This window comes from Caloenas nicobarica, chromosome 4 (genome assembly GCF_036013445.1).
Source record: "Caloenas nicobarica isolate bCalNic1 chromosome 4, bCalNic1.hap1, whole genome shotgun sequence".
Taxonomy (NCBI): domain Eukaryota; kingdom Metazoa; phylum Chordata; class Aves; order Columbiformes; family Columbidae; genus Caloenas; species Caloenas nicobarica.
Window position 1 is genome coordinate 11933663 of NC_088248.1, and position 26429 is coordinate 11960091.

Consider the following 26429-nt stretch of genomic DNA (forward strand, 5'->3'; position numbering starts at 1 on the left):
TGTCAATGGTACTTGTTGTGTTGACATATGCTAAACATGATCAGATGATCAGATTGATGTGCAGAGAAAAATGTAAAAGGATGAAGAACTGAAATAGAGGCCTGATCCCAAAAGTATTTCAGTCATCGCGTGCTATGACATTAATATTGTGTCTTACTGTAAGAACAGCTTTTTAAATTTTTCTTGAAGATTCACTTCCTTCAAAGGAGAAGGCACTCTGGAAGAACGGTTGGGTAACTGTTGTCTAATATGGTTTTGTTCGTATTTGGAAACATTGAGATGAAATAGAATTACCATCCACTGGGTTGTGAATAGGGACAGAATTAAATATACATTAAATTTGTAGGTGGACCATTTGGAACCAAAGGGAGTAGTTGTTGGAGTATTAAACTATGATGTTGCTCATATATTATGACTTCATCAGTTCTGTTTATATTTACGTTATTATTTTTGTTTAGGAAAATATCCTTGAGAGGATTCATTTTCACCTAGTGCCAAACAGTGAAACAGATATGTGCACTTCAAAGTCCTGTATTTCTCATCAGAAGTTTGCTATGACGCTGTATGAACAGGTCAGACCTTTATTTGATTGCTTTAACAAATAATTTGTTTCCACTGTCCTGGGTAAATAAAAACAAAAGTGTTTCTATTTTTGTAGTGTGTATGTCGCAGTTGTGGAGCATCATCAGACCCACTGCCTTTTACGGAATTTGTGCGTTATATTTCTACCACAGCCCTATGGTAAGAGATTTTACTCTTGTATATATAGAAAAATGAGATACCCTTCCAGAAATAATCTACGCATGCCAGAGAAATGCTGTAAATGTTAAAAGTGAACGAGTATTCCTTTGTTAAAATGTGCTTTTGAGATTCTGTCTAAAAGTAACATTTGGATTACAAAGGCAAAAGCAAGACGTAGAGAGAGCTTGACAAAAAGTGTGTATTGCTACTGTACAGTACATATTGCTACTGTTTTACCTCCATACCTTTTCTTTTTAGTCATAAGGTAGAGTTGAGAGTTGACCGAAATTCATTAACTCTTAAGAAGAGAGATCCACAATGTTCCCCATTTATTTTTTACAGTAATGAAGTAGAAAGAATGATGGAGAGGCATGAACGTCTCAAGCCGGAAATGTTTGCAGAGTTGCTGCAGGCAGCAAATACTACTGATGACTATAGAAATTGTCCTGTAAGTACAAAAGATGTTGCATTACTTTAAGATACAAGGGAGAACTTTTTAGGGTATTAAATCGTGCTAAAGTATTCCCCTAAAAGCAGGATTACTTCTGAACATTTAAGTGCAGCCCAGGTTAGGGTAGAGAAGCCTTTAAAGTTCTCTCTGGTTTTGCTCTAGTTAAAGGTAAACGTGGTATTGTAGGTGCAAGTGGCCCGTTTAGAAAGTCAAGGTATTAGGTCTGTGTTTTATTCTTCATTTCACGTTCAACATACAGCTAGGTTTTTTTGGTTGGTTGGAACAGGTATCTTCTGAGTGAAGCTGCTTTAGTTCATATACACCGACAGCTTGACAACATTGTGTTCTATTGGAATAATTTTGTGCTTCTGTTGAGAAAAGTAGTCTCTTTTAGCTTGTTCTGCTTAATTCCTCTCTTCTTTAAATGGTCCTATGTCAGTACTGTTAATTTAGGAACCATAGAGAAGTACACAGAACATACAGACCTAAGCTTAAATGATGAAATGGAGGGGAAACAAAAGAGAAATTGTCATGGTGACTTCCATGTTTTCAGAGACTTCTGTTTTAAGGTGGTGCTTGGATGTGGAAGTTTAGCTGTAGTCTTCATCAGAGTGTTTTTATGATGAAGAATTTACTTTTTATCTTTAAATTGTGAGAAACATCGTGATTAAATTTGAGACTTAGAAGAGGTTGCAGAGTTGGTTTATTGCACTATTTCCTGTCTAGTAACTCAAATTTGGACTTCCATTTTTTACATATCTTTTGTTTTCTTTTCTATCACTTTTTTTTTTCCCTAGAGTAACTGTGGTCAAAAAATAAAAATTCGTCGTGTTCTTATGAATTGTCCCGAAATTGTCACAATCGGTTTAGTCTGGGATTCAGAACACTCTGACCTGACAGAAGAGGTTATGCGGAATCTGGCAACACAACTTTATCTTCCTGGGGTATTTGACCTAAAACTTACTATTTGCTTATTCTAGAATTTAATTTAACTTGTATTTTATGTATATGTAAATATATGCAAATATATATATATGTATTTTTTTAAATGCACAAAGTTTACGTCTACCTTTACCATTCTTTATAATGTAATGTTGATATAGTTTCTGTGAGAGGAAGAAGTCTCATCAGAATTGTTAGTCTTGTGCCTAAGTACAAAGATGAGTGTAGGTGAATTCCTAGTTGAATATCTAGGAATATCATGTTCACTTTGAAATTTGTGGAATTATTCCTGAACATTATTGTTTTACCCCTTCAACTCTGCAAAAGTAAACATTGAAATAGACCTAATAAGTGCAAAAAACAATTATTTATATGCATGAAAAAATTTATAACAAAACAGGTATTTAATACCAATTGCCTTGGTGAAATGCCAGTAGTAGGTCTGGAAATTTTACACATATTTTTAAAGTATGTAACTATTTTTACAGCTGTTCTATAGGGTTACAGATGAAAATGCCAAAAACAGTGAACTTTTTCTTGTGGGAATGATTTGCTATACGAGCCGACATTACTGTGCCTTTGCCTTTCACACCAAGAGTTGCAAATGGGTGCTGTTTGATGATGCTAATGTGAAAGAGGTAAATATTGTTTTTACTGCTACCAAATTTAGTAATCGTTACTTTTCTCGAATGCATTCTTCTGACACTAAAATAGAAACAAGTCAAACAAATGTCTTAATGAGCCTTTGGTTTTGTAGATCAGTTTGCACAAATGAATGTTAGAATTGGCTTCACTATTTTACAGTTCAGCCTTCCAAATGTTTCAGAATGTTAATGCACTTGTCTACTGTTGAATTTGTACTTCTTTTAATGAAAGAGAAGACTTAATTCCTGGTTGCTGTATTTATAGTGTTGATGTTCTGATTGTTAGCCCATGTAATACTGGTTCTAGCTTTTTGCCACAGTTTATATAACTTATGCCAAAATATTTAATCTTAATGTACCTTTGGAATTAGGCATTTGGTGTTTGTCGCTTAATAAATTATTCTTTCCATAATTGGATTCGATGATGTTGATAAAGCAACCTTTTTTTTTAAAATTTTCATAGATTGGAACAAAATGGAAAGATGTGGTCTCCAAGTGCATTCGATGTCACTTTCAGCCGTTATTGCTATTTTATGCTAACCCAGATGGCACAGCTGTATCTCCAGAAGATGCTCCAAAGCAGATTATTCACTGGTCTCAGTGCAAAGCAGCAGGAGGAAATGGGGAAGACTTGGGTAATTAAAACTTTTTTTAAATTACAGTATCAACTCTATTTCTGAAATAGAGATTATAAAGGAGAAGGTAATAGGATATGTGCTTTGTTCTTAAATACTTTTATCAATAATTATATAAAGAGTCTCAAAAGAAAAAAGATTAGTGTATATATTCAATATTAGAACTGTGTTTAGTGTTTGATATGGGAATACAAATTGAGGGTCGTGGATAATGGGGAAAATATATTTTTCTCTTGTAGATTGATCAAAATTTCAGAAGGCAATTATAGTATATTTGTATATGTGGATGTTCTTATGTGTGGATTGATACATTTAAAGTATCTTTTAAAATGCTATAAAAAGATACTTTAAGTAAAGCATCATACAAATACAGACTTGTATTCGGAGAGTGTGTATTTGTGTGTGTGTGTATATAGACACACACAGAGCACCAATTCAGAACTTTGGGAAAAGTCAGAAAGAGCTGCAGGAAACTTCTCAGAGATTCTTATAGCGTAGGCCTCAATATGTAAGAATCCTGTCTTTTGGTTCTGTAGTCTGTACTGCTGTCTTGGTTTTGTTCTGTTTTGGTTTTTAATGTTAAACATAACATGCAAGTAAATTGAATAAAAGGCCAATTGAATTTGACGTGTTCCTCTTCACATGTAGCAATAGGACGTAAACTGCTTCAGGGAAGAAAGAATTGAAGACCCTATTCCACTACAGTCTGCCATTGTAAATACAGCAATATAAAAAATGTTACAGAACCTTATTGCCTAGCATATTGAAATGCGGTGGGGTTTTTTTTCTTCTGTGTTTTTTTTTAATCTGCAATTAAAGTTTTCTTATTTTTTAATTTAGATTTAAATTAGGAAGCCTTTTATTTCTAAAGATAGATATGTTATTTGATAGGATCTGAAAAACATCCTGCTCCTAAATCAGACCACATGAAAGAGAATGGAATTGGAGACCCCACTAATCAAAGGAGTAATAAAAAACTTCAGCCCGATAATTCAGCATTTAGTAGAAGCCATATTCAAGCTAGTGGTGGTAGAGGTCCAGGTATGTATTTTTCACCCCCCAAAAAACCCCAAACATCTTTCACTATGAAATATTTAAGTTGGCAGCATTTCAGGTGTGTTCTAACCTCTAGACTACAACTATTTCTAAAGCAAGAATTCCATCATTGATTTGATTGAATCTTTGAATGATGACTAACGTTTAAGTAGTATCTGCCATAGAATGTTAAATTTTCTGGAGCACTGTAAATGCAAAGCTTATTACTCCTTGTTATTCCTGTATGAAAGTAGCTCTTGAGGCCTTGATCCATTTCTCAAACATCGTCCAATCCTATTATTGGTTAAAAGGCACGTTAGAAACTTGAAGTTTGTTTCACCTTTTGGAGCACGTGATGTGGTTCTCTGTATCATTGGCTATTTGAGGAACGCTGTTACCCAACAGTATTGTGACATGCAGCATTATTTGTAGCCCTGTATATTAATGGACTTCATCTTATGTTTGGAAAGAAGAGTAAAAAAATTTGTCTTACCTGTTTAAAAATCCATTCTATTTGTACGTTAGGCTTTCAAGGAAGTCAAGCTTTTAGTCATATGAGGCAGTGACTTCTGCATTACTTGTCAATGCCTTTGCCCCAAACTCCCAATACTTCTCAGGCAGAGAGGTGCTGCCTTCTCTTGTGATCTGTTTCTCCTCTGTCATTATTGTTGAATTCCTAGACTTTTTAAAACTGAGAATGCTCAGCTTGATAACTTTTTTTTGATGGAGTGATGACTCAAAAATGTTCACTATTTACCTTTTCAGAAATAGATTTGTTTTCATAAGCAGTGACTCCACTGTTTTGTTAAAAGCAAACCTTCACATTTAGACAAGATTAAATTTAGATTCAGTTTTTAAGTATAATTAAAAAAAATGATGTAAATAGTGCCTGCTTTGAAAATGGCTTGAGCATTCAATTTTATTGAGGTGTTCGTAAGATATGCTTGACATAATACTAAGGTTACTTTAATTAGCTCCATTTAGTGGACTCCTTGGACATACCTCTACACTTGTATCTATACTATATATCTCTCATTTTCTTAATCCGTGTTATGTAATTCATTAGTCTTTTTAAGTAGTACTAATTTTTAAATGTTGTGGTACATAAATATATTTGTGTATTTGATTATGAATAACTTTTCAGTAATGATCTTTGACAAAAACTAATTTTGCAGCTAAGTTGGGTTATGGTGATCAAAAGGACAGGCTAAAGGACCTATCCAGAGAGTGTGCTCAGAAAGCTGCTGATATGAAAAACTTCTCATCTTTACGAAAAGATGCAGACAAAGGACCAAGAAAAGAGTCTGGGAGACAAAGAGGTGTGTTTTAAAAATGTGACCAGATAATGAATGGGTTAAATAGCTTCTAGCATCAGTACTAGCTGTGCAGATTTTTTTTCTCCTTTTAAGAGAACAGACTGTAAGATTGGAGTTTCCTCATTTTCAGTATTCTGAAATATGTACTGAATTCGTTGAGATAGTATAAGAAAAATACATACTGTAATGATATCAGTTAAATATTAATGAGCCCTTTAATGGTGTTTTTTTCTTTTCCTTCTTACAAGATCTGATTGGGGAAGATCGTTCCAATGTTAAGTCGGGGTTTCCTCCAGTTGGAAATGGACTTAGACAATGTGCTGATCAGCGCATATACAGCAGCCAGGGCAGAGGCTCCTATAAGCCTGACAGTGCACCTCACCAAGCAAAGCTTTCTGTACAGGTGCTTGGATCAAATAAAACAGAAGCTTTTCCTGCTGGGGAGAAACCAATGATCAGGACCCGGACTGATGTTGTCACTGGCTATGATACAGACACTAGTCAAGAATCTAGGGACAAAGGAAGTATCAGCAGCAGCAGAAGCAGAAGTAAAGGTTGGAAACCTATGCGAGAGACCCTAAATGTAGACAGTATTTTCAGTGAGACTGAGAAAAAACAGCATAGCCCAAAGCACAAGGCAAATCTGAACAATAAACCTAAGCATGAAAAGGAGCGAAGCTTTAACCATTGGCCAAAAGAGAACCCAATTCAGAAAGGTTTAATGACTATATATGAAGATGAAACAAAACAGGATACAGGAAGTCGAAGTTCACTGGATTCGGAGGGGAAAGGGAATGCTGAAAAAAGCAAAGGATTTACAGAGAGAAAAATCCATGGTGATAACTGGCAAATTCAGAGGACAGAATCTGGATATGAAAGCAGTGATCATATCAGCAATGGATCTGCAAACCCAGACTCACCTGTTATTGAAGGAATCAATCCAGCAGATGTCAAGAATGTTAAAGAAAGTGCTTCCTGCAGGTAACGCTTATGCTTTTAGAACTCGCACAGATTGTCTTTACAGTCAAATAAGTTGTTCTGATGTTCATGTGTTTCAAAACCAGTCAAGAAAACATGCTTTGGAACTTCATATGCTTGAGGTCAGGTATGTAGAAGGGTAGTAACATATCTAGAAATAAGGATGCGGACAATTAAGGGTAAAGTTTACCTTCCCTCTTAGGCTGCAACACTAGTTCTGTGTGGAAGGCGCTGAGCCACATTATTATGGCGCTGAGCCAGAACTGCTAAGCCCTGCTGAGGGGCAGGGTGTGTTAATTTGAAATAATTGCTACACTTCCTTAGTTACAAGCTTTTTAGATTGTGGGTAACTTGCATCTGTAATGGAATACAGGAGTCTATATAAATCTTATCTATCGCAGTTGTACAGACAGGCCCCCGATAAAAAGATGGGAATGTCAGTAGATGAATCTCAGTATACTGTTACTAGTCATTGTTCTGACATTCCGTTTTCTAGAACACGTCAGATATATATTGATCACTTGATAATTCACTGACCTGTTTGAAAGAAATCTTTGTGGAAAAGTGTAAAGTTACTAAAACTGGCCAAAAATGTGGTTAGTAGCCAAATTGTGTTAAACTTACTGAGAACTGATGTACGCTAGTAACAAGCGTGTTACCCAGAGAGGTTGCGGGGTCTCTGTGGAGATACTCATAACCCGACTGGACGTGGTCCTGGGCAGCCTGCTGTAGTTGACCCTTGTTTTGGTAGGAGGAGTTGGACTAGATGATCTGAAGAGCTCTCTTCCAACTTAAATGATTATGTGGAGATGTGAAATACAAAGTTATTAACCTTCTGCACGTGGTTTTCTGTATTGTGCATCTTAAACCGTATGTGAAACTTAGTTCCCACTAGAACCCATACAATCTTCTTTTGAATGTTGTTTATGTCCATAAAATGGAAGAGTACAATTGTGAAACCAAGCTTAGTCACAAATTATTGCTAGATTTGAGCAAATTTTTAGTCATACGTTTTTGTGAAAAGAGAATAGCAAATACCAGGAAATGAGAAGGCTCTGACTTCTCTAAGCAGAGATGCAAAATTTTAAAATTTATTTAATAAAGTATTATAGCAAGTTATCAAACCAAAATTGAAATACCTTTGATTATTTTGGAACTGCAAGAAAACAAAATCAGTTATTTGCTTAGTTCTTAGTTTTCTAGGGAATTATTTTATTTTACATATAGAAGCATAAATAAGGACATAAAAATGGCCGTGCCAGGATAGGACCAAAGATTTCTCTAATATGCATTCAGTCTATACCAGTAGCTGGTAGCAGATGATTATGAAAGAAGACAACAGATAGAGTGGTATTTTTTAAGTGTATTCTTTTGACCTGTTTGGCTGCTTTATGAACTTCCTGGACTGGAGATTATGACTGTGGTGTCCACTTCCCATTAAAAAAGCACTTCTTACCTCGTGCCTTTATCTATTCTGCTCTTCTCCTCCCCCACTCCCGCCTTTCTCCTCCCACCCAACTGTACAAAACCTCACTATACCAGAATCTTATGGACTTTTATTGGATAATAATATAAATATGTGTAAAGCCACTCCAAGCCATGTTTGTATTTTCATGGCTTACAGTTGCCTTGAACAGTGATTTCTACAGTTTTAATCATGCCTCATTTTTAAACATGCCCAAGAGGTAAGGGATGCCCAAATGCTGCATGTCTTTTTATGAAAAAGATTATGATAAATTTGAAGCAACTTAGTTCATTAAGAATCTGCTTACCCTGTTGTTTAAATATTTGTCAAACAAAAATAAAAATGACTTCTTGGGGCTTTCAGAAGAATTTTATGTAACCGGTAATTAGAACTGACTGACTACACCCACTCGTTCCCTTTTACCCATTGAGATTTGTCGCATAAAACCAGCACAATACAAATTGATTATGTGAGAGTTCTTTTAGAAGGTAAAAATGATGACTTAAGTGTTTTGTTTTCTATAAGGTTTTTTCTCCCTTCTTCCTGATCCTTTCAGTATTTTTCTTGTTTTCCTGTCCTTTCAATAACAGTATTTTATTTTTAATTTTTTTAAATTGCCACTGCATATTTTCTTCCTTGCCTTACTCCTGGAGAAGGAAGGAATTGGCAGGGTGTTTGTCAGCTCCCTGTCTGGATTGGCATGCTCTTAACTAAAGCAGCAAGATTTACTACATCTGCTGTTTGTTTTGTTTTGTTCCCCCCCTGCCTCGGGTTTGCTGCTGCAATCCTCCAGTTTTCTTCCAGTTTGAGAAAAAGTTTTTTAAATGAAAATCCTATGAATGAAGGACCAAGTGGTAATTGCAACTTAGAAGAATGATGCATATTGTCACAACTAAGTACTAATAAATGGCAAAGGGCAAACTAGGAAAATTTACTGGATTGAATGTTAGCTAACAGGTTACACATACTTAAGATACTGATACTTGTGAGATTTTTGCATTTTTAGAAAGCTTAAGCTTCTTGTAGTCAGGTACAGCTATATGTTTAACATTGGAATATTCAGGTTGTAAACTATTAGTGCTGAAAAATATATTCATTTTGGACATAGTTGATACTGATAAATTGGAAACCTTATAGTACCACATGGGTGTATTCTTTTGCTGCACTAAAATGGTAATTTTAGGTAAAACTTCCAAGTGATTTAGGTGACCAGTGTTATCTGCTCCATTTCAAAATCACTCCAAAAAACAGGTATGTAAAACCATCCTGCTTTCTAAGTGATCTCTGTTAATAAACACTTTTTTGGAAATTTTTATGAAATTCTTTGGTTCACAGTAAGAAAAAGAACAGTTGGTAGTTCTTTCTCACAGATGACATTTCATTTTTCTCTTGTTGATAACTTTGGGAACCAGCTGTCTTTATTAAGCAGGCTGATGAGATATTAAAAAGCAAATTTTCATGATCTTGTGTGCTGCATATTAGGTGTGCTGCTGTTGTACTCTAGAGTAGTACTGGGATGAGTGGGCATCCAATCTCCAGAACAACATCGGAATGCCAGCCTCACAAACTGTATGTTTTTTACCTGTCCATATGAAAGGATTTAGGTAACCTTAAGTTTCTCTGCATGAGCACAGGCTGTCATGTGTGGGAGCGGCATTAAAAGTGTTAAAGGTCCACCACTATTATCTATCTTCTGTAATGTGTGTGAGTTAGTAAAAAGTGTGACAGGGATGATAAGAGTTGTTTTCACATAGGCAAAGTTTTTATGCTTGTACTCATTCAAGACAATAAAGCTTGTGACCATGCATCAGTAGTTTAAGCCTTCAACTTACATGTATGCTTCTTTTACAGCGAACAGAACTTGTTGACCAAAAAAGCTGACAATGTGTTACATTCAGGATCCCAGCAGAACAGAAGCTTCTATGGTAAGAACTTGAACTAGTATAAAGAATAAGAGGTTTTCTAAAAATTCGTGTAGATGTACAAAATTTTAATACTAACATACTAATATCACGCAAGAGATGGACAGACTTCTGATTAGCCTTTTGTATTTTATAAATTTGCTGCATAAGTTAATGTCATGACATTTCATAAAATTGAAAAATTTAGGTGGATTAGAAGAAAATCAGCATGAAATTTGTGGCTGTTTTGGACATGATGTTAGAATATTTTTGTATACTTTTTTCAGTGAAGAGCTGATTCATCATAGCCAGTGTACTCTGTCTTTTTAAAATGGCAAAAGAAATCTGGTTTGTGGGTTTTTTTCCTTCACAGTGAATTCCAAATTCTGTTCTTGTTCACGTTTTTAACCTTTTCAGTGAGTTAGACTGATGATGGGTAAAGATAGAAAGTGTTCATAGCCCTTCTGGGTACGTTTTGATGGAAATGTGATGGAGCAGCAGTTCAATAACCGTATCACTTTTTCATGGGTATTTGAAGCATTCTGTTCCACAGGGCACTTAATTTGTTCAGTTTCTTGGCTTTCTTGTAGAGCACACGTACAGCGTAAACAGATTTTTAGCTATCTGCCATTATATATGGTTTCCCAGACAGAGGGCTTGGTTGGTTTTGTGGTGTGCAGGTTTGGTTTTGGTGGGTTTGTTTTGTTTTGTTTACAGCGCTTCACCATCATATGAGGAAAATTGTGTTAATACAGTAGCAACAGTGAGAGTTGCCTACTTCTGTGCTATGCCATGAATCTGCACAGTGGAAGTTCACCTGTTCTTAGCATGTCCTTTCAGATGGCACTGGCAGCGCCTAGCTGTGTACTGAGTCATGTAAAAGCACGACATGTCTCCCCAACAGTTGTTTCACATGACCTCCAGCACCAAAGTAACAGGCTAGGTGACTCTTTTTTTTGTAGCTCTTGATTGTATTGTAAAGACAGTAATTTGGGGTGGAACATGTAAGTATTGTCTTGGAAGGCCACAGCTACTTCTTATGTTTCTTTACAAATTGTTAGATAATCAGGATGTAATGATTCTTCTTGAAACAGTGCTTCTCTCCTGATGTGTTTTGTTGCCAGTCGTTTGCTTTATAGGTTGATAGAACAGTTTGTCCTTCCTTGTGCGTGTCATATGCCACTGCCTTCTCATTACGTGGCCCGTGTGTAGCTGCTTCAGGCCAGTGTAGGTTCTCTGTACAGGAACCAAACCCACTGTTGTTTGCCAGTATTAGGCAAGGCCTGTAGTAACATGACAAGGGGTAATGTCACTGGAAGTGTCGAGGTCAGGTGATGGGGCTTTGAGCAATCTGATGCAGTGAAAGATGTCTTTGCCCAGGGCAGGGGAGTTGGACTTTGATCATCTTTAAAGTTAATTTCAAACCCAAACCATTCTACCGTTCAATGATTCTGTGATTTTGGATGGCTCTCTGCTGGCATAAAACATCCAGTATAATTCATTTTCACTAGCCTTAATCAATGCTTTCTTTTTAATCCAGTGGAAATGATGACATGTAAGTATCTATTTCCATTGCTTATATTCTGCTTTGAGAACATAATTCTCAGGTTAATGTTTCGTTTTGTTTTGTTTTAGCAAGTGTGTACATTCGTTTCCCATCATCCAGTCCCTTCCTGCCCCCCAAAAGACACTCACTGTGTTTTCCCCAAAAGCATTTCCATGAGCTTTCTTGGTGGATACTAAGGAAGATTTTTAAAATGTGTGGGTAGACTGTGGTACCATTTGCTTTCCTTCAAGATATGAAGCAATATCAGGAAGAAACACTTGCAATAAGGAAGTCTACTTCCTTTTACATACTAATATGTCTGCTGGGTTTTTATAAAGTTGATAAATGCCTTGGACTTATAAATATTATAGGTCAGCATGAGGCCAGCCAAAACATTATCTGCTGTTACTGGAACAATGGAATGGTGCTTGTACAAAGAGGTGCACTAAATATTAGGCCGCTTCCCCAGGAAATGTTTGATTTTTATAGATATCATACTTCATTTCAAATAATGCACAGTTTAGTTTCTTCTAAGACTTGAATTGCAGGGGGGAAGGTTGCCATACCACTGTTGTAATTATTCCAATTTCTTTTTGGTTGTAGAAAGAGAACTAATTTGGTGTTTATTTATTGTGACAACAACAAAAAACTTAACTCTAAATTGATATTGAGTGGAATGCAAAGACCTGGTTTTGCATGACATTTATTCTGCTTTAGTTCTGTACTATACTATACTTAACCATACTAGTGAAAAAATTCAACACCGCTAGCAAAAAAATAAAAAACAAACAAAAACCACTAGTGAAAAATATATAAAGGACTCTGTCAGAATGAGAAATAGGGGGTTAAAAAATGTTTAAGCTTAGTAATGTGTATTATCTGGAAAGAACCATGTACCGCACTTAAGTATACTTATAACTTTCAACATGCATCATACATTTTCTTTAAAAAAGTGTAGTGATTCCAAGTGATCCTTAGAGTTATCATAAAACGTCACAATAATTGTCATGAAACGATGATAAAATCCTATCTATTCAGTAATTCTAATTCAGTAACTAACTTTTGAGTAGTTTCGTAAGAAAGAGGTATGCATTCTAAATCAACTGTGAAGTTCTCACATGTGTGCGTGTTTTGGAAAGCAGTACTTTTAGTGGAAGTAGTTAATGGGCTGGAAAGATATCTGAGGAATTTGATCAGTTCACATGTAAGTGGGCTTAAAGGTTTATTTGGACTCAGTTTTTTGGTTGGCTAAAAAGTGTGTCGGGGCACCTTAAGCAAGGACAATAGCAGTCATTTACAGTTATGTTTTATCTCTGAATATGATGAACAAGACATGAATTGGTAGGTGAGTACCAAACAAACTCCTAGAAAACAGTACTTTAAGAAACAATGCCCAGTACTTTCTGAGAGAGGAATGGAATGTACAAAATCCTTGTTAGCTGCTCATGGCAACTGGAAAAAATATCTCTGGGTGTTTTTTTGGTGTGGAAAGCTTCTTATGGAAATTATGTTGGATGTTTAATTATGCCCACCATTTATATAACTGTGCCTTACCAGTTCTTTGTTTTCAACTGGAGCTGAATAAGGCCACTGTTCAGCAGTTGGAATTCTGTCCTTGACTTACAAAAATAAACTTATTGTTAGAGCGTTATAAAGATAGTAACATTGGATCACACAGCGGTTAGGCAGATTAAATGGCTGCTTCTTTCACTGGTAGTAAGCAATAGGTAACAAGTGCTTAAGCAAATGTCCCACAAGGCCAATCACTAATTCGTGTGGTCAGATTTTGGCAGGAAAATGTGCATAAGTAATGATGGATGATGTAAGCAGAAACGGTATCTGTAATTTATATTAATGAGTTGGTGTTTATGAAGTTTGAACTTGAACTGTGGAGGCTAATTTTTTTTGTTTATAAAGAACATGTGACATGAACAGTATGAGGGGAAAACTTCCAACCTTACATTCTTCAAGTTGAAGAAAGATTACAATAATTCTTGGAAATAGCTAAGGGCTCTAGTATTTTTAAATGGATTTTCAGAGCAGTCTCTGTGCTAGCTACTGATGATCACTTTTAATCATAAAGGGGTTTTAGCGGCTTTCGTGACAACCCTCTCTGATTCCTAAGGTACAGATGTCTTCATGAAATTGCTGCTCTTGATGATTTTAATAAAAGGCATTTCTGTTGGGAAGGTTAGGTTTAAATACTTAACATGAAACAAAAACAAATAAATGCTTTTCTGGAGTGTCTTTAAATTCTAGATTATGGTTTAAACAAACAAACCAAACAAACAAAAAAACCTCAACCCCCTAAACTTTCTTGATTTCCAAATACAGCCAAGCAGCCCATGAAGACTGAAATATAAGGTGCTCTCACATTTGTAATTCACTTTATTAATGTGAGAAGTTTAAAATTTAAAATAGATGATGCAAAGGTTGAGGTTTGGGTTTTAAACCAGAAACCTGATAAACTTCCTGAGACAGGCAGATCAGAATAAAGGCAGGGTAATAGTTGGTGTTCTTTGTCAACTGTTGTTTCACCTCAGAAGTTATTTAAACTCTCAAACACATGCACATTTATAGTATCCTACCCCCCAAAAAAACAATAGTGGAACTTTATTTTCATTTTTTTCCAGATGTTTAAAGCCACAGCAAAAAAAACCCACTAATGAATATAGAAGAAATGCTTTGCAACTGAATGTTGCTCCAAAATGACAGTTTCTTGAATATTAGGATTTTTTTTGTTAAGATGGTCAGTGTTTTTTAAAAATAATATTCTATTTTAGACAAGTTATAATGTATAACCTTCTTGACTGGGGCAGTATTTTTCTTCCATGTTTCCAAAGCTTCCAGTAAGTTCATCTGTCACGTCAATTGAATATAGAAAAATGTCTGGGTTCAGGGAGAGGAATTGCCACAGTACTTCTTACAAAAATATTACTCCTTGGGTTTTTTTGTTGGTCACTTAAAAAAATCAGTAATCAAAAATACGGGAAACATGCAGCTAAAACACACTATAAGGAAACTGATTTTTTTTTTCCTTCAGAAATTGCACTTGCAGATTTTTGCAAATGTTCCGTAGGTGTAAATGGATATATTAGAGGAGAACTTATCTGTCTTACCTGTTGGCTATAGAATGGCTGTTAATCCTTTGAAAATCTAGATTGGCTATTCAGATGTGAAAATAGATGTTTATAAATCTTAAAAGCAGACTGGTTTATACTTGAGAAACCAGAGTTACATCTCATTTACTGGTAAGATTCTTATGACCTATTGATAAGGGTGTCAGTCTCCAGCTGAGCACAGTGCTTGTCTGTCCCATATTTAGGTTTGCAAAGAACCTAGAGCCAAAATTCCCAATTGCGTCTGCGTTCGGTTATAACCATGCATGGATATCCTGTCAGCAGAAGAGAAAATAACACATCTATTTTTAAGTTAGCTGGAATTCTGAAGGCACAAACCACCTGGTATCAACTGAGCAGCTTTGGCTGAATGTGCCACGGTCACACCAAGGGAACTGCTAATTAACCTTTGCTGCCTCCTCCTGACCGGGTTCTGGTACTGCCTCTGGGAAGGATTGAACCTGCTCAATTCCTTAACAGTTTGGCTTGGAGTGCTCTTCACATCAGGCATTTTGGGGAATTATAGAACACTTGTATGGGCAATTTATTAGGGATTTTTAAGTATATGTGCTATTGTATAAAAGTCGATATGTTCAAAGTCTGAAAGCTCAAAACGCTAGCTAATCTAGCTAATTAGCAAATTTTTTAACTAATTCATTCCTAGGACTGTATCCTGAAATTGGGACTAAGATTAAATACTGAATTGGAAATATTCACAGAAAATAATGTGTCAGAGCTTGTGCTTTTTTGTTAATAAAGTGATTTACAGTTCATTAAAATCTGTAGCAGAATGAAATGTTTTCTGTTTGAAGTGTTACCTTAGTTAGCTCTGATGCCATGGCCCACTGGAGCAATTTTGAACTTTCAGGTTAATTACTTGTCCCTTGCCAGAGTCACAGGGGCTCACTCAGGAACAATGTTTTCCCATAAATATTCTGAGGTTGTGGTATTGTTTTTCATGCTGGAATAGCAAGATTTTTTTTTTTGAGGCTCAAAGGAAACCCATATTGGAAGCTTTGTCTCTTGTTCTATACACCTTTTTAGCCTCTAGAACCTGTGCTCTTTGTCAAAGATTTAGTGTCTTCAGTCTTTCATCAATTAAAGACAGAGCAGATATTGACCCTTAAAACAAGTATCACCCACCAGCATCACCCAGTTTTTCATTTAGTTCTTTTCTGTTGTTGATGTTTTGACTCGTGTTCACGAGTCAGAAGGTCCAAGGCTTTATTTAAACTTGAGGAAATAACAAGTAAATTAAAAAACCCCCAAATCTTGGTAAGATTTTATCATCTAAGAATAGATACAAAGTTTTTGTATGTTCTGTTGATGAAGGTATGGAACAGCCTATGTTGCCTGTTGGAAGTTGGCTAAGTTAGTACTGTCCACTTAACAGGAGCTTGTTGTACTAGAACTCAGGCAATATATATTGCTGGTTTTGAATTTAATTCCTGTTTTTCTGAAATAGGCATAGTAGTTATATGAACTGGTCTATACACATACAAAATAAAGCTGCTTTTGAATTGCTTCAGACCAGGTAACTGATTATAATACACAAATCATTGCATTAGAAAAATTTGCAATATCTATCTCTAAACAAATAGACTGTTGCTTGTCACTTGCCAAGATAGTGTTTTATTCTATGTGGTGTCAACATGAATACTCCAATGCTCCCTTTATTTACTGCCAACTAGAAGCTGCATTGTTCAGAAATTGTGTATTTTCAAAGAGTGATTCTTTGCCTGTGAATAAAAGGAGCTTCTAGAGTGTGAGTGTAGGAGCGCTGGCCCAGGCACTCTCATGTTGTGTGTTTAGGTCTTGTTACTGAGAGTGTTCTGTGTCTGCTCAACATCTCCATGAACTGTAGTTTATTGTTAAGTTTTAAAAACCTTCTTCAAAGAATGCATGATGTGTTTCTTAAAAAATAAACAAAACAAACCACAACCCCCCCAGAAACCAACCAATGAAACCCAAACAAACAAAGTTGAAAACCAAAATGCCCCTCAACCCCTACAGTATTCATTCCATTTGCTTATTATTACATCATGTAAAATTTCAGAAATCATAAATAGTTTTTATTTTGTAATTTAAATGACTGGATATTTGAATAAACGTGCTTTCATAAAAATCTGCTTTTGAAAATGTAATTTTGATTAGATGAAATGTTACGATGATCTTGAAAACATGTCTATAGGACTTCAAAAATGTGGTAATTACTATTTTCTGGTAACATTAGAAACCAAACATTTCCTACAGATTATTTTGGATGAATATAAGGTCTTACCTTCTGTGACAGATTTTCTTCAAAATGGTTATTTTGATTCATGTCAGATCTTGAAAAGAATTAATTGTCCTTTTTGTTTGATTTTGTGACCTCTAAGGAATTACAAGGAAGGAGTTGGGACTGTATTTCTGATTATTTTGAAATAATTTTTCTTCTATCCCCAGACTTGAGGAAAGACCAGATAAATTCAGAAGTTAACTACAGACCTCATGTTAATTTCTCACCAGAATTACATTTGCAGGTGCCCAGTCCTCCAGTAAAGAGGTAACTAATACTAGTGTTAATTTACTATGTAATATTTTAAGAAATACTGAATTCTGTTATGTGGTAGTAATCAATAATATTAAGTATGCAAAAGTTAAAGTATTGAATATTTTTGACAGACAATGCCTTTTGTATTTTCTGTAATTGATAGGGCTAAATGCTCTGTCTTTAATTTTGATGCTGTCAGTGGAACCAAATAGCTTACGTTGCTTTAAACCACCTTACCAGAGCAAATGGTTTTAATATTTTTTCTGGTTTGAATTTATATAGTACAACAGGCAGTGATTAACCAATTTGTGGTTAGTGCAATAACCCCATAAAGTTTTGAGAAGTTTGGCTGGAAGGGGAAGAAAACGTAACTTCTGCTTAGAAGAAGCTGCTGATACATACCTCTTGTTTCTTATTTGAACTGTAAATGCTCAGTACCTCCTAAAAATCAAGAATCTAAATACAAATTTAGCACCCAAAAGTAACATCTGATATTTGAAAAGTGGATGTATCAGACTGAGTCACCAAGATGCTTAGAAGAGAGCAGAGGTCACGTTTGACATAGCCCTGAATACTGAAGGAATTTATCTTGCCTTACAGATACTCAAAACTCTTGCAGAGATTTTTGGGGCACTTTACATTTCAAATCAAAGAAAACTTGGAGTGATTTAATACAACTTTTAATCAAATGGCTGTATGTTAAGCAGATCCCAGTTCTCTAGTCAGTTTGAATATTTAAGCAGCGTTACCAAAGCTGTCTTTGAAAAAATCCTTAGGTTATTTGAGCTTTTTCTTATGTTTTTATGGATACTTACATCCTGTGTATTTTTGTGTTTTAGAGCTGAAATGCCTGAGACCAATAGGAAACTTTTCCCATCATCAAGTCTACAGCCAGTTCTTAAAGACGTTGTTAAGTCAGAAAGTCGGAACAAGGCAAACGAGCAGAATTCTTCAGAGTGGCTTAATCCAGACAAGTTTGAGAAGATGAACGTGTCAGTGTACTGTGCTGATGGCGTACCACACCCCTATACAGAAAATGTCTGTGGAAGGAAGCCAATCAACAGTGATTTTCACTCATCTTCCCAGCCACAGCCTCACCACGCAAGAACATTTGGTCCCAAGGTGGGGTTGTCGCTTTGTGTGCCACAGAACCTGTCAGAAAGGCCCATGGTGCTTCCCCCTCCCGGTGAACATGCCAGGCACCCACTCCGAAGGGCAGATGCTCTTTGGGTCCCTGAAGCAGTTTACCAGAATCTTCCTCCCCCTTTACCGCCAAAGAAATATGCTCTGAATATTTTGCCAGGATCAGAAAACAACTCAGCAGCTGATGTAAAATCTACAGAAGTGTTGCAAAATAATCCATTAAGGCAAACAGGTACGCCTTTAAAATCTGCATCAGAAGCAAGTGTATTTATAAACGAACAAATGTTGAAAGAGCCATTTCAAGGGAATGAACTGTCTGTTCATAAAGCGGATTCTCCACCTCGCTTATCAGTTAATGACTTTTGGACCGTGTCTGAAAACTTTTTAAAGAAAGGACCTCGTCATACAGGACCAAATGCTGGCTGTGTGGATGGAAATGATAGTGTATCCCTAACAACTTATTTTTCAGTAGATAGTTGTATGACTGACACATACAGGATGAAATATCATCAGAGACCCAAGCTGTATTTTACGGATAGTGGAAGCTTTCCCAAAGAAAAGCATCCTCCACCAGCTGGAGTAGACCCGAGTGCTACGTACCATGCTACTCTTGAGCCCAGGCACCCCACATCCGAGCAAAGGTACAAGGCAAATGTAGAAGGCATACACTGCACTAGATAGATCCTTCAAATAATAAAAAACCTGGATCAGACTTTGGCATTTCATGTAGTTTGTAAATGGGCACAAACCTTGAATGTCTGTGGGATATGTAGGTACCCAGTTGACTGTATTTTGCTTAGGCGTTGTGACTGTTTATATGAATATGCAAATAGAGGCGAACAGAGGAGAAGAGGTGCTAAACTTCTGGCTCTTTGATTTGTTACTCTAGTTGCCTTAATGCTTACCTCTGTTACTTGGCTTGTCTCTACAGTTTATATTAAAAAAGGTCCCTTTGGGTGTATGCATTTTACAGCAGTGGGATCAACTAGATGTTACTAATTTTGTAAGAAGGTTTAATTAATTACAGTTTAAAAAGTGTCCCTTCAGACTGTGGTCACTACATACTTAGACTAACAAAAGGGAAAAAACATATTACCATATATAACACAGTAAATATAGCTATAATAGAGCTGTATGTGTCCTGATAGGTAGCAGGAGGCAACATTTTTTTTTTTCAGCTGACTTCTCTGAGAGTGTGCTTTCAGACACGTTTATGTGTCTTTAATACAAGTTTACTCAGAGAATTTCTAACTTGTTATTTGAAAAGCCTTAATAATATTTCTGTAAAAATGGTTCTGGTTTGCAAGTGTTAAATAAGATTTTCAAAGGGAATTCAAGTAAATGGCGGTAGTACTGTCCTAGTAATATGCCTGCTCTATGTTTGTATACATTTTTAAACTAACACATTTATCACATTTGTTCACCCTATAAGCTATATACTTTAACTTATTAAAATTCAATTTAACGACATAAGCTACAAACTGATAGAGCAGAATATGATGCTAATTTTAAAATACAGAATTATCATGCAGCTATGAAAGATTAATTTTGTAAGGTTTTAGGTATATTTATTATGTTCAGTTCTGATTTATTCTACAATTGCATGCAAAGTCAATGCTGCTATTTATTGAACTTCCTGTCTTTTTTCAGCTTGACATTTTGAGCAATGTTTAGTGGGGATCAGACATTTGATTTTACTGACAACTTTTCTTCCTATTCGGAGCAGTCCTACATATGTTCTGTTTTAGCAGATCAGGCTGACTGAACCTGCAGCCTTTCACACCGCAGTGTGGTGTGAAAAGAGGGTTCCTCTTTCTCTCTGCTTTATCACTCTGCCCTGCAGTTTTGGCAGCTCTGGCATTTACCAGGTCTTTTGTTAACCTGACTTACTTCAGTAATAAAGAGGAGGATTGGTTTGCTTTTGTTTGGTTAATCAGCGCACAGAACTCTCAGCAGATGGCCCAGTGGGGCCTGGGGAGAAGAAAAGGGTGAGAAGAATTTTTCCCTCCTGGGGGCCCTGAGTGTTTGGAACAACCCACCATGTCTTGTGGCACCAGAGGCACGAGCTTAGGGTTTTCCTTCAGTCTTATCGGAAACGCTGAACAGTGTGTAACTTAGAATTAATGTCAGCAAAGCCTCACACGATCTGAAAAGGCTAAATTTTGCCATTATTTGTACTAAAGTGTTAACTTGGGGTGGTGCTGATTACATCTAAACATCAATGCCTTTTAGTCATGAAAATAATGCAAGAAGGTTAAATATGCATAATAAACACTCTTATACTTGCACTGTTAGTCAGAAAGGCTTTTTTACATTTATAAACCTTATGTGAGTTTTAGTGCTTCAACCAAATGTTGACAATTGTTTATCGTGATTATCCAAGGTATACATTTAAACAGTAGTTTTTGTTATTCTGTGTCAAGGTCATTTTTTTTATACTACATGTAGCTTACAGTAAAACTGGAACATGATATATGCAACAAAGCAGGTATCTCAGATTAATCTCATTTTTACCTTCCTGATCAAAATTTGTTGTAGCACTTGGAAAAAAACCTGATTCTAGAATTTGTAGTGCAAATAATTATGCATGTTTAGGTATGGCTGGTGGTGAACAGCAACTTAAAATTATCCTTTTGTAAGAAAATCAATTGAATACAGGAAATGAGCCCTGAAAATGTAAGACCTTGGAATATTCCTAATTGTAATATTTTTGAGATTTCAGAACCTTTAAATTACACTTTTCTAGTTCATCTAGCAATGTTATATAAAATATGTAGCCAGTTAAATAAAACTGTCTTCTAATACTTGTGTAAAAACAAAGATTATTGGAATTTGTAAATAATGTATAATTTGTAAGATATTTTGCGAAAATCTTGTATTTGAAATGACAGTATTTTTATGTATGAATAGCACAGCAACAACTGTGAATGATGTTAGAACACTTATTTTTAAAAACGCATAGCAATGTTGATAATTCTGTACAATAAGCAATATGAATGCCTGTTATTACTGACGAATTTGGCTTCCAGTAAGCACAACTGATAAACTTATTTTTAAAATAACTCTAGTAATTTAGATGTACTTCAGTCGCCTTGCTTTGCTTGAAGCAATCTTACCAGACAACTTTCTATGTGACCCATGTTTACTAGGTATTTAATTATAATAGTAAATAGACAGTTAATCAAGGCACCTTTGTTTTTATATTTGACTCTGCACTCCATGTATGTATTTCATATTTGCTAACTAATATGTGATAACTGTTTTAACTTACCTAGGGTGCCTATTTATTTTTTTATAAATGTCCCCATCTTGCTATAGATTTGTATAAGAGCCTAGACAATTTTTGTAACAGTAAATACATTAACAAGTCTTGTAATTAATATATTTTTCAGTCTTTAGAGTTATTTTCTTGCAAAGTCCTGCTTGTTCAAACTATCAGATAAAAATTTAAAGTATCTTTGTCTTCTGTTCTTTTTGTACTCCACATTTCTAAAAAAGAAAAAAAGTTTGCTTTCCAGAACTGCATTTCTAAACAATGGCAGATAATACTGCTACTCATGGTTGAAAGCTTTGCAGGGATGATGGTTACCTTTTTTTGAACAGTAAAATTCATCTTCTGAAGTATTGTTTATAAAGCTGTTAAAACTATTTAGCTTTCTAAATCCCTGTGAAATACATAAACCAATTTTAATACCTTTTCCATCTCCTGCAAATGCAAGATACGCCTTAACACAGTTTTGAAAGTCTCCCTATAGTGAGACATAAATTCTCATGGGACACATGGATGCTGAAATCCATTCCTGACCTATTGCTGTCAGCTGACATTCATCCACGGAAGGGATACGGAAGAGGGTACTTCACATGAGACCTGCCAGCTACTCAGGAACTCTGTTCTTGTAAGCTCATTCCTTTGGTGCTTATTGCAAGAAGTCAGATCTTGTTCTACCTACATCAGCGAGGACAGGAGGCTACTCCTGTTAAACACTGGCCTGTTTTGGAAGGCACAGTAACTGCTGAAGCTACAATGTCATGCATGCTGTGGTACAAAAAGATAAAGGTCTAACAGAAAGCCAAACAGAAAGCTACAGAAGAGCTGGGTTTTATTCTCAGCCACTCTACAGTCTGTCCTTTCAGTTGCTTTTATTCAAACAGTATTTTCATTTTGCTTAACAAACCTTTAGGCATCAATTACAAAAGCACAGTTGAGCTGTCTTATGTGACCTTTAAGGCACAGTTTAGAACACAGAAACAGGATACAGGTAAAAAACTGAACAGTAATACTTAAAATACAGCCAGAGATATTTCATGATATAGTGTGTATATGTATATATGCCTCTTGCATTCAGATGCAAGTCATGGTCCCAGTTGTTTCTACTGCAGAAATGGTCCTCATCTTCCACCGCTTGTTTTCATAAGGTGCATCATGTGATTAGATAGTGGCTCTACAGAGAAGTCTGGTTACTTTTCCAGTGCTATACAGTCCTTTGGAAGATACAGTAAACATGAAAGAAACATCCAAGAACTGATACTACGTAGTTTTTCTAGAGAAGAAAAAAAAAAAAAAATCAAGCTGCTGGTTGACATTAGCTTTACATTTCTTCAGAGAGATTTGGCACTCTAAAAAAATCACATCTGCTTCAGGGTTTTGTTACCCTGAAAAATTTACGCAAGTGTTGCTCTTTCTGTGTAGGAAAACAAAGAGCTTACAGAAACTGGGCGGTTTAAAGGGCTGTCAGCTCAGAGGTGTCGATGCAACTGTAAGGAGTTCGTTGTACAAGTGGAGCAGCTGTGAAGTGCGGACGCGCCCGCTCCGGCTCCCGGCCAGCGGCTCCGGGCTCCGCACACTCTCCCTGCGGCGGGAGGCGCAGAGCGCTCGCTGCTTTCCCGGCCTCTGCGAGGCTCGGCTGCGGGGACACTCCGGGCAAGGAAAGTCAGCGCTGCTCCGCGGTGCCCGCTCCCCTGCCAGGAGCGGGGCCTTCCCCGGGCTTCTCCGCGCGGGTCACCCGTGGACACCCAGGCGAGGCACACACCGTCCGGCCGCGCAGAACAGGGGCTCTCCTCCGCTCCCCACAAGGCCGCCCTTCTGCCTCCGGGAGCCGCCGCATCGCAACCGCTGGCACAACGGGTGGGTGGAAGGCCGCGCCGGCGCGGGAGCGCCCCGCCGCCCCGGGCCCCGAGCGCCGGGCGGGCCCCCGGCCCGAGCACACCCGCTCCCCGGCGGCGGCTGACCTGGGCCCGGCGCCCTCAGGGCAGCAGGTAGATGACCACGAAGAGCGCCAGGTCGAAGAGGATGAAGAGCCACAGGTCCAGCCAATAGGACTGCCCCGACAGCGACAAGCCCCGGCCGCCATCCGCCGCCGCGCCCGGCTGTGGCGGCTGCTGCTGCTGCTCCCGCTGCTGCTCCCGCTCCCGGCGCCGCGCCGCCGCCTCCATGTCCTCGGGCAGGGCTCGGCCCGCGGGTCGCAGCGCGGCCCGGCGGCAGCCACCGCGCAGGCTCCAGCTGCTCTTCCGGGTGGGGAGCCAATGAGAGCGGAGCGCACGTACTGCCGCCGCGCCCCCGCGCTGCCGCACCCCGCGGGCCACGCGGGCGGCACCGCCCTTGCCGCGTGACGTGCGCTCCCCCTCCCGCCCCGCGCGCGAGCGGGGGCGTGGCTTGCTGGTGGTTGGCGGCCGTTGGTGACCGTTGGGGCGCGAGCGGCGCCCGGCGGGGCCTCGCGGCGGCGCTGGCGTGCTGTGCCGTTTGCAGCAGGGCCGCCCTGACCCGCGGCCGGTGCTGAGGAGCCCGTGGCGGTGCTGGGCACAGCTCGTGTGGTACAGACGTGCCGGTGGGCGTGGGCTGGAGGGAGCTTCTACTTTTCCTGCCAGTGTGGGGAGAAGTGACACAGGTGGAAGCTGTGCTGGTGACGGGCATTGCTGCCTGGGCGCTAATGGTTGCTGCTCCCTGGCAGGCTTCAGGGCGCTCAGCCAGGTGAGACAGGGTATGGGGAAAACCAGGTGGTCAGTGCTGTCAAATCATGTTGACTTTGTTTTGTTTGGGACTTCGGTGGAAATAAACATTCACAAGTTCTTCCTGAGACAAGAGAGCCGGCGGTCGCCTGGAGGAAACTAAAGGACCCTTTGGGAAGTCCTGTTGTGAAGAAATTTAGGAAAATTTAAATTGTTTTAAGATACACTCCTATTCTTGAAAGTTAGTTGGAGCTTGTACACCCCAAACATACACAGAAAAGTTCATGTAGATAGTGTATACCGTGTGCTTTATTTACACAACACAGCTGCATAAGGAATTAAATTAAGCTGCACAATCTGATGCCATAGTTCAGATGTACTACCCTCAGTGCAGCCAGTTCACTCAGTATTGAAAGGAGTGCAGTTGTTTTCATTGTGTCTAGAAGAGTGACCAGAAATGTAGGAGTATAATAAACTCCCTCATTGTAGCTATTAACTCTTTTCAGCCTCATATTAAGAGAAAATACTTGCTGCAGAATGCAGACCAGGTGTATCAGCTCAGACTTTAATTTGTCATAAGCATGCACTTTGGGGTAGCTACTTTCCTTAAAAGGTTTGATCACTAGAAATAAGGATGAACTTGAATTTGTCTCTATATAGCAAGTATCAGTGAAGCATATGTGTGTTAGGTGAAGTACATAAGAGATTTTGGGGAGAAACAATGACAGTACTTCTACTTTAAGTCTTGTAACCATCTTTATTACTTATTCGAGCAAAGGGAGCTGTGGATTGTAGGTTTTCCCAAAGCAAATAATTTACTATGAGGTTGCAAAATAATATAATTCTGAAATTCCTGACTCGGAAAAAAAAGTCTCCTTGTCAAATTTAGTAGGCTATCTCGTTCACATTCTAGTATAATGATCTTTGTTAGTTTTCCGAAGCTGGACCACTCTCCTCTACTCTCTTAATTGACAATCCTATCTCAAGTATCAGAAACTGACGTTTTAAAGATTTTTTTTCCTTTTTTTTTTTTTTAAATACAGCTGCTGACCACATCTGTCTGCAGTGTTTGGACGTGAAGTACTTTTGAGCTCACGCTCTCTTTTTTTTTTTTTTTAAATATTTACCAGATTACTTTTACTTTACAGTTTGTGGCTTTGTATGTAATCCAGAGTTTACTAAAATAATTCCTCAAATACTTGACAGAAAAAAATATCCTACTGATAGGAACCAGTAACCTAGATCAAAATAACCATGAATCGGGCTGTAACCGGGCTGGTTGCAGTAGAGGTGGGCACATGGATACCAGGCACGGGCTAGAGCTTGACTTTCTGAACCAGAAGGGTGTAAGACTTAAAGAGTCAACATTCTCAAGGGAGAAAGAGAAAGCACATGCAGAAACTTAATACAGCTTTCATTCCAGCTAGTCAAGTCTCTTAAAGAAATAAAATGTCATTGTCCAATTTCCTGAAACCTTTGACTTATTAATATGCTTCTGTGTAATTTAGAAGCAATAATGACATGCAGCTGATAACAATGGTCAAACTCTGTAACGGCTCTTCAGTGGCTAAGGTCTCCGTCTTATAGTTTAGTGTGTTTTTATTGTGTACATAGCTTAACTGAAAGAATCTGGCACATAGCTTATTGCAAGCCATTATTTTTATCCCTCTCTCTTTTAAAGGCTTTACTATGTAAAGAAAATAGCCTAGAAATATACAGAACTTTGTAATGGTGGTGTTTCCAGATTTTAGGGCTTTGGTTTTTAGGTTTCCATGCATTTGCTTTTCAGAAGTTTTACATCTCTTTACTGAAATGAAGGACTGCTTAAAATAGTTTTGTCTTCATTGTGATATATATGGTATATCTGTCTACTGAAAGATGGTTATGTAAAAAATATCTACACCAGAAGTTGCATACAATCAGTATTTGGGGAAAGGAAATCCTAATTCGTAAATAAGGGTGATCTATCCCCGTCTTAACTCCAATGCTGTTTGTGTCATGAGAGCATTTTGCCAGTAGAGAGGGCTGTCAGAC

General features: G+C 37.7%; 1 protein-coding gene across 1 annotated transcript in view; it reads left to right on the forward strand.

The window, feature by feature from the left end:
* USP53 (ubiquitin specific peptidase 53) overlaps nt 1–21867 on the forward strand; it is a 37942-nt gene extending 16075 nt beyond the window's left edge. The window contains exons 5-16 of the mRNA XM_065633630.1: nt 459–572; nt 659–741; nt 1084–1189; nt 1990–2136; nt 2623–2772; nt 3242–3413; nt 4305–4454; nt 5624–5767; nt 6013–6745; nt 10059–10132; nt 17219–17318; nt 18146–21867. Coding sequence (XP_065489702.1) covers nt 459–572; nt 659–741; nt 1084–1189; nt 1990–2136; nt 2623–2772; nt 3242–3413; nt 4305–4454; nt 5624–5767; nt 6013–6745; nt 10059–10132; nt 17219–17318; nt 18146–19130 — 2958 coding nt within the window. The 3' untranslated portion in view covers nt 19131–21867. The remainder of the gene's footprint in view (nt 1–458; nt 573–658; nt 742–1083; nt 1190–1989; nt 2137–2622; nt 2773–3241; nt 3414–4304; nt 4455–5623; nt 5768–6012; nt 6746–10058; nt 10133–17218; nt 17319–18145) is intronic.
* The last annotated feature ends 4562 nt before the right edge of the window (nt 21868–26429 follow it).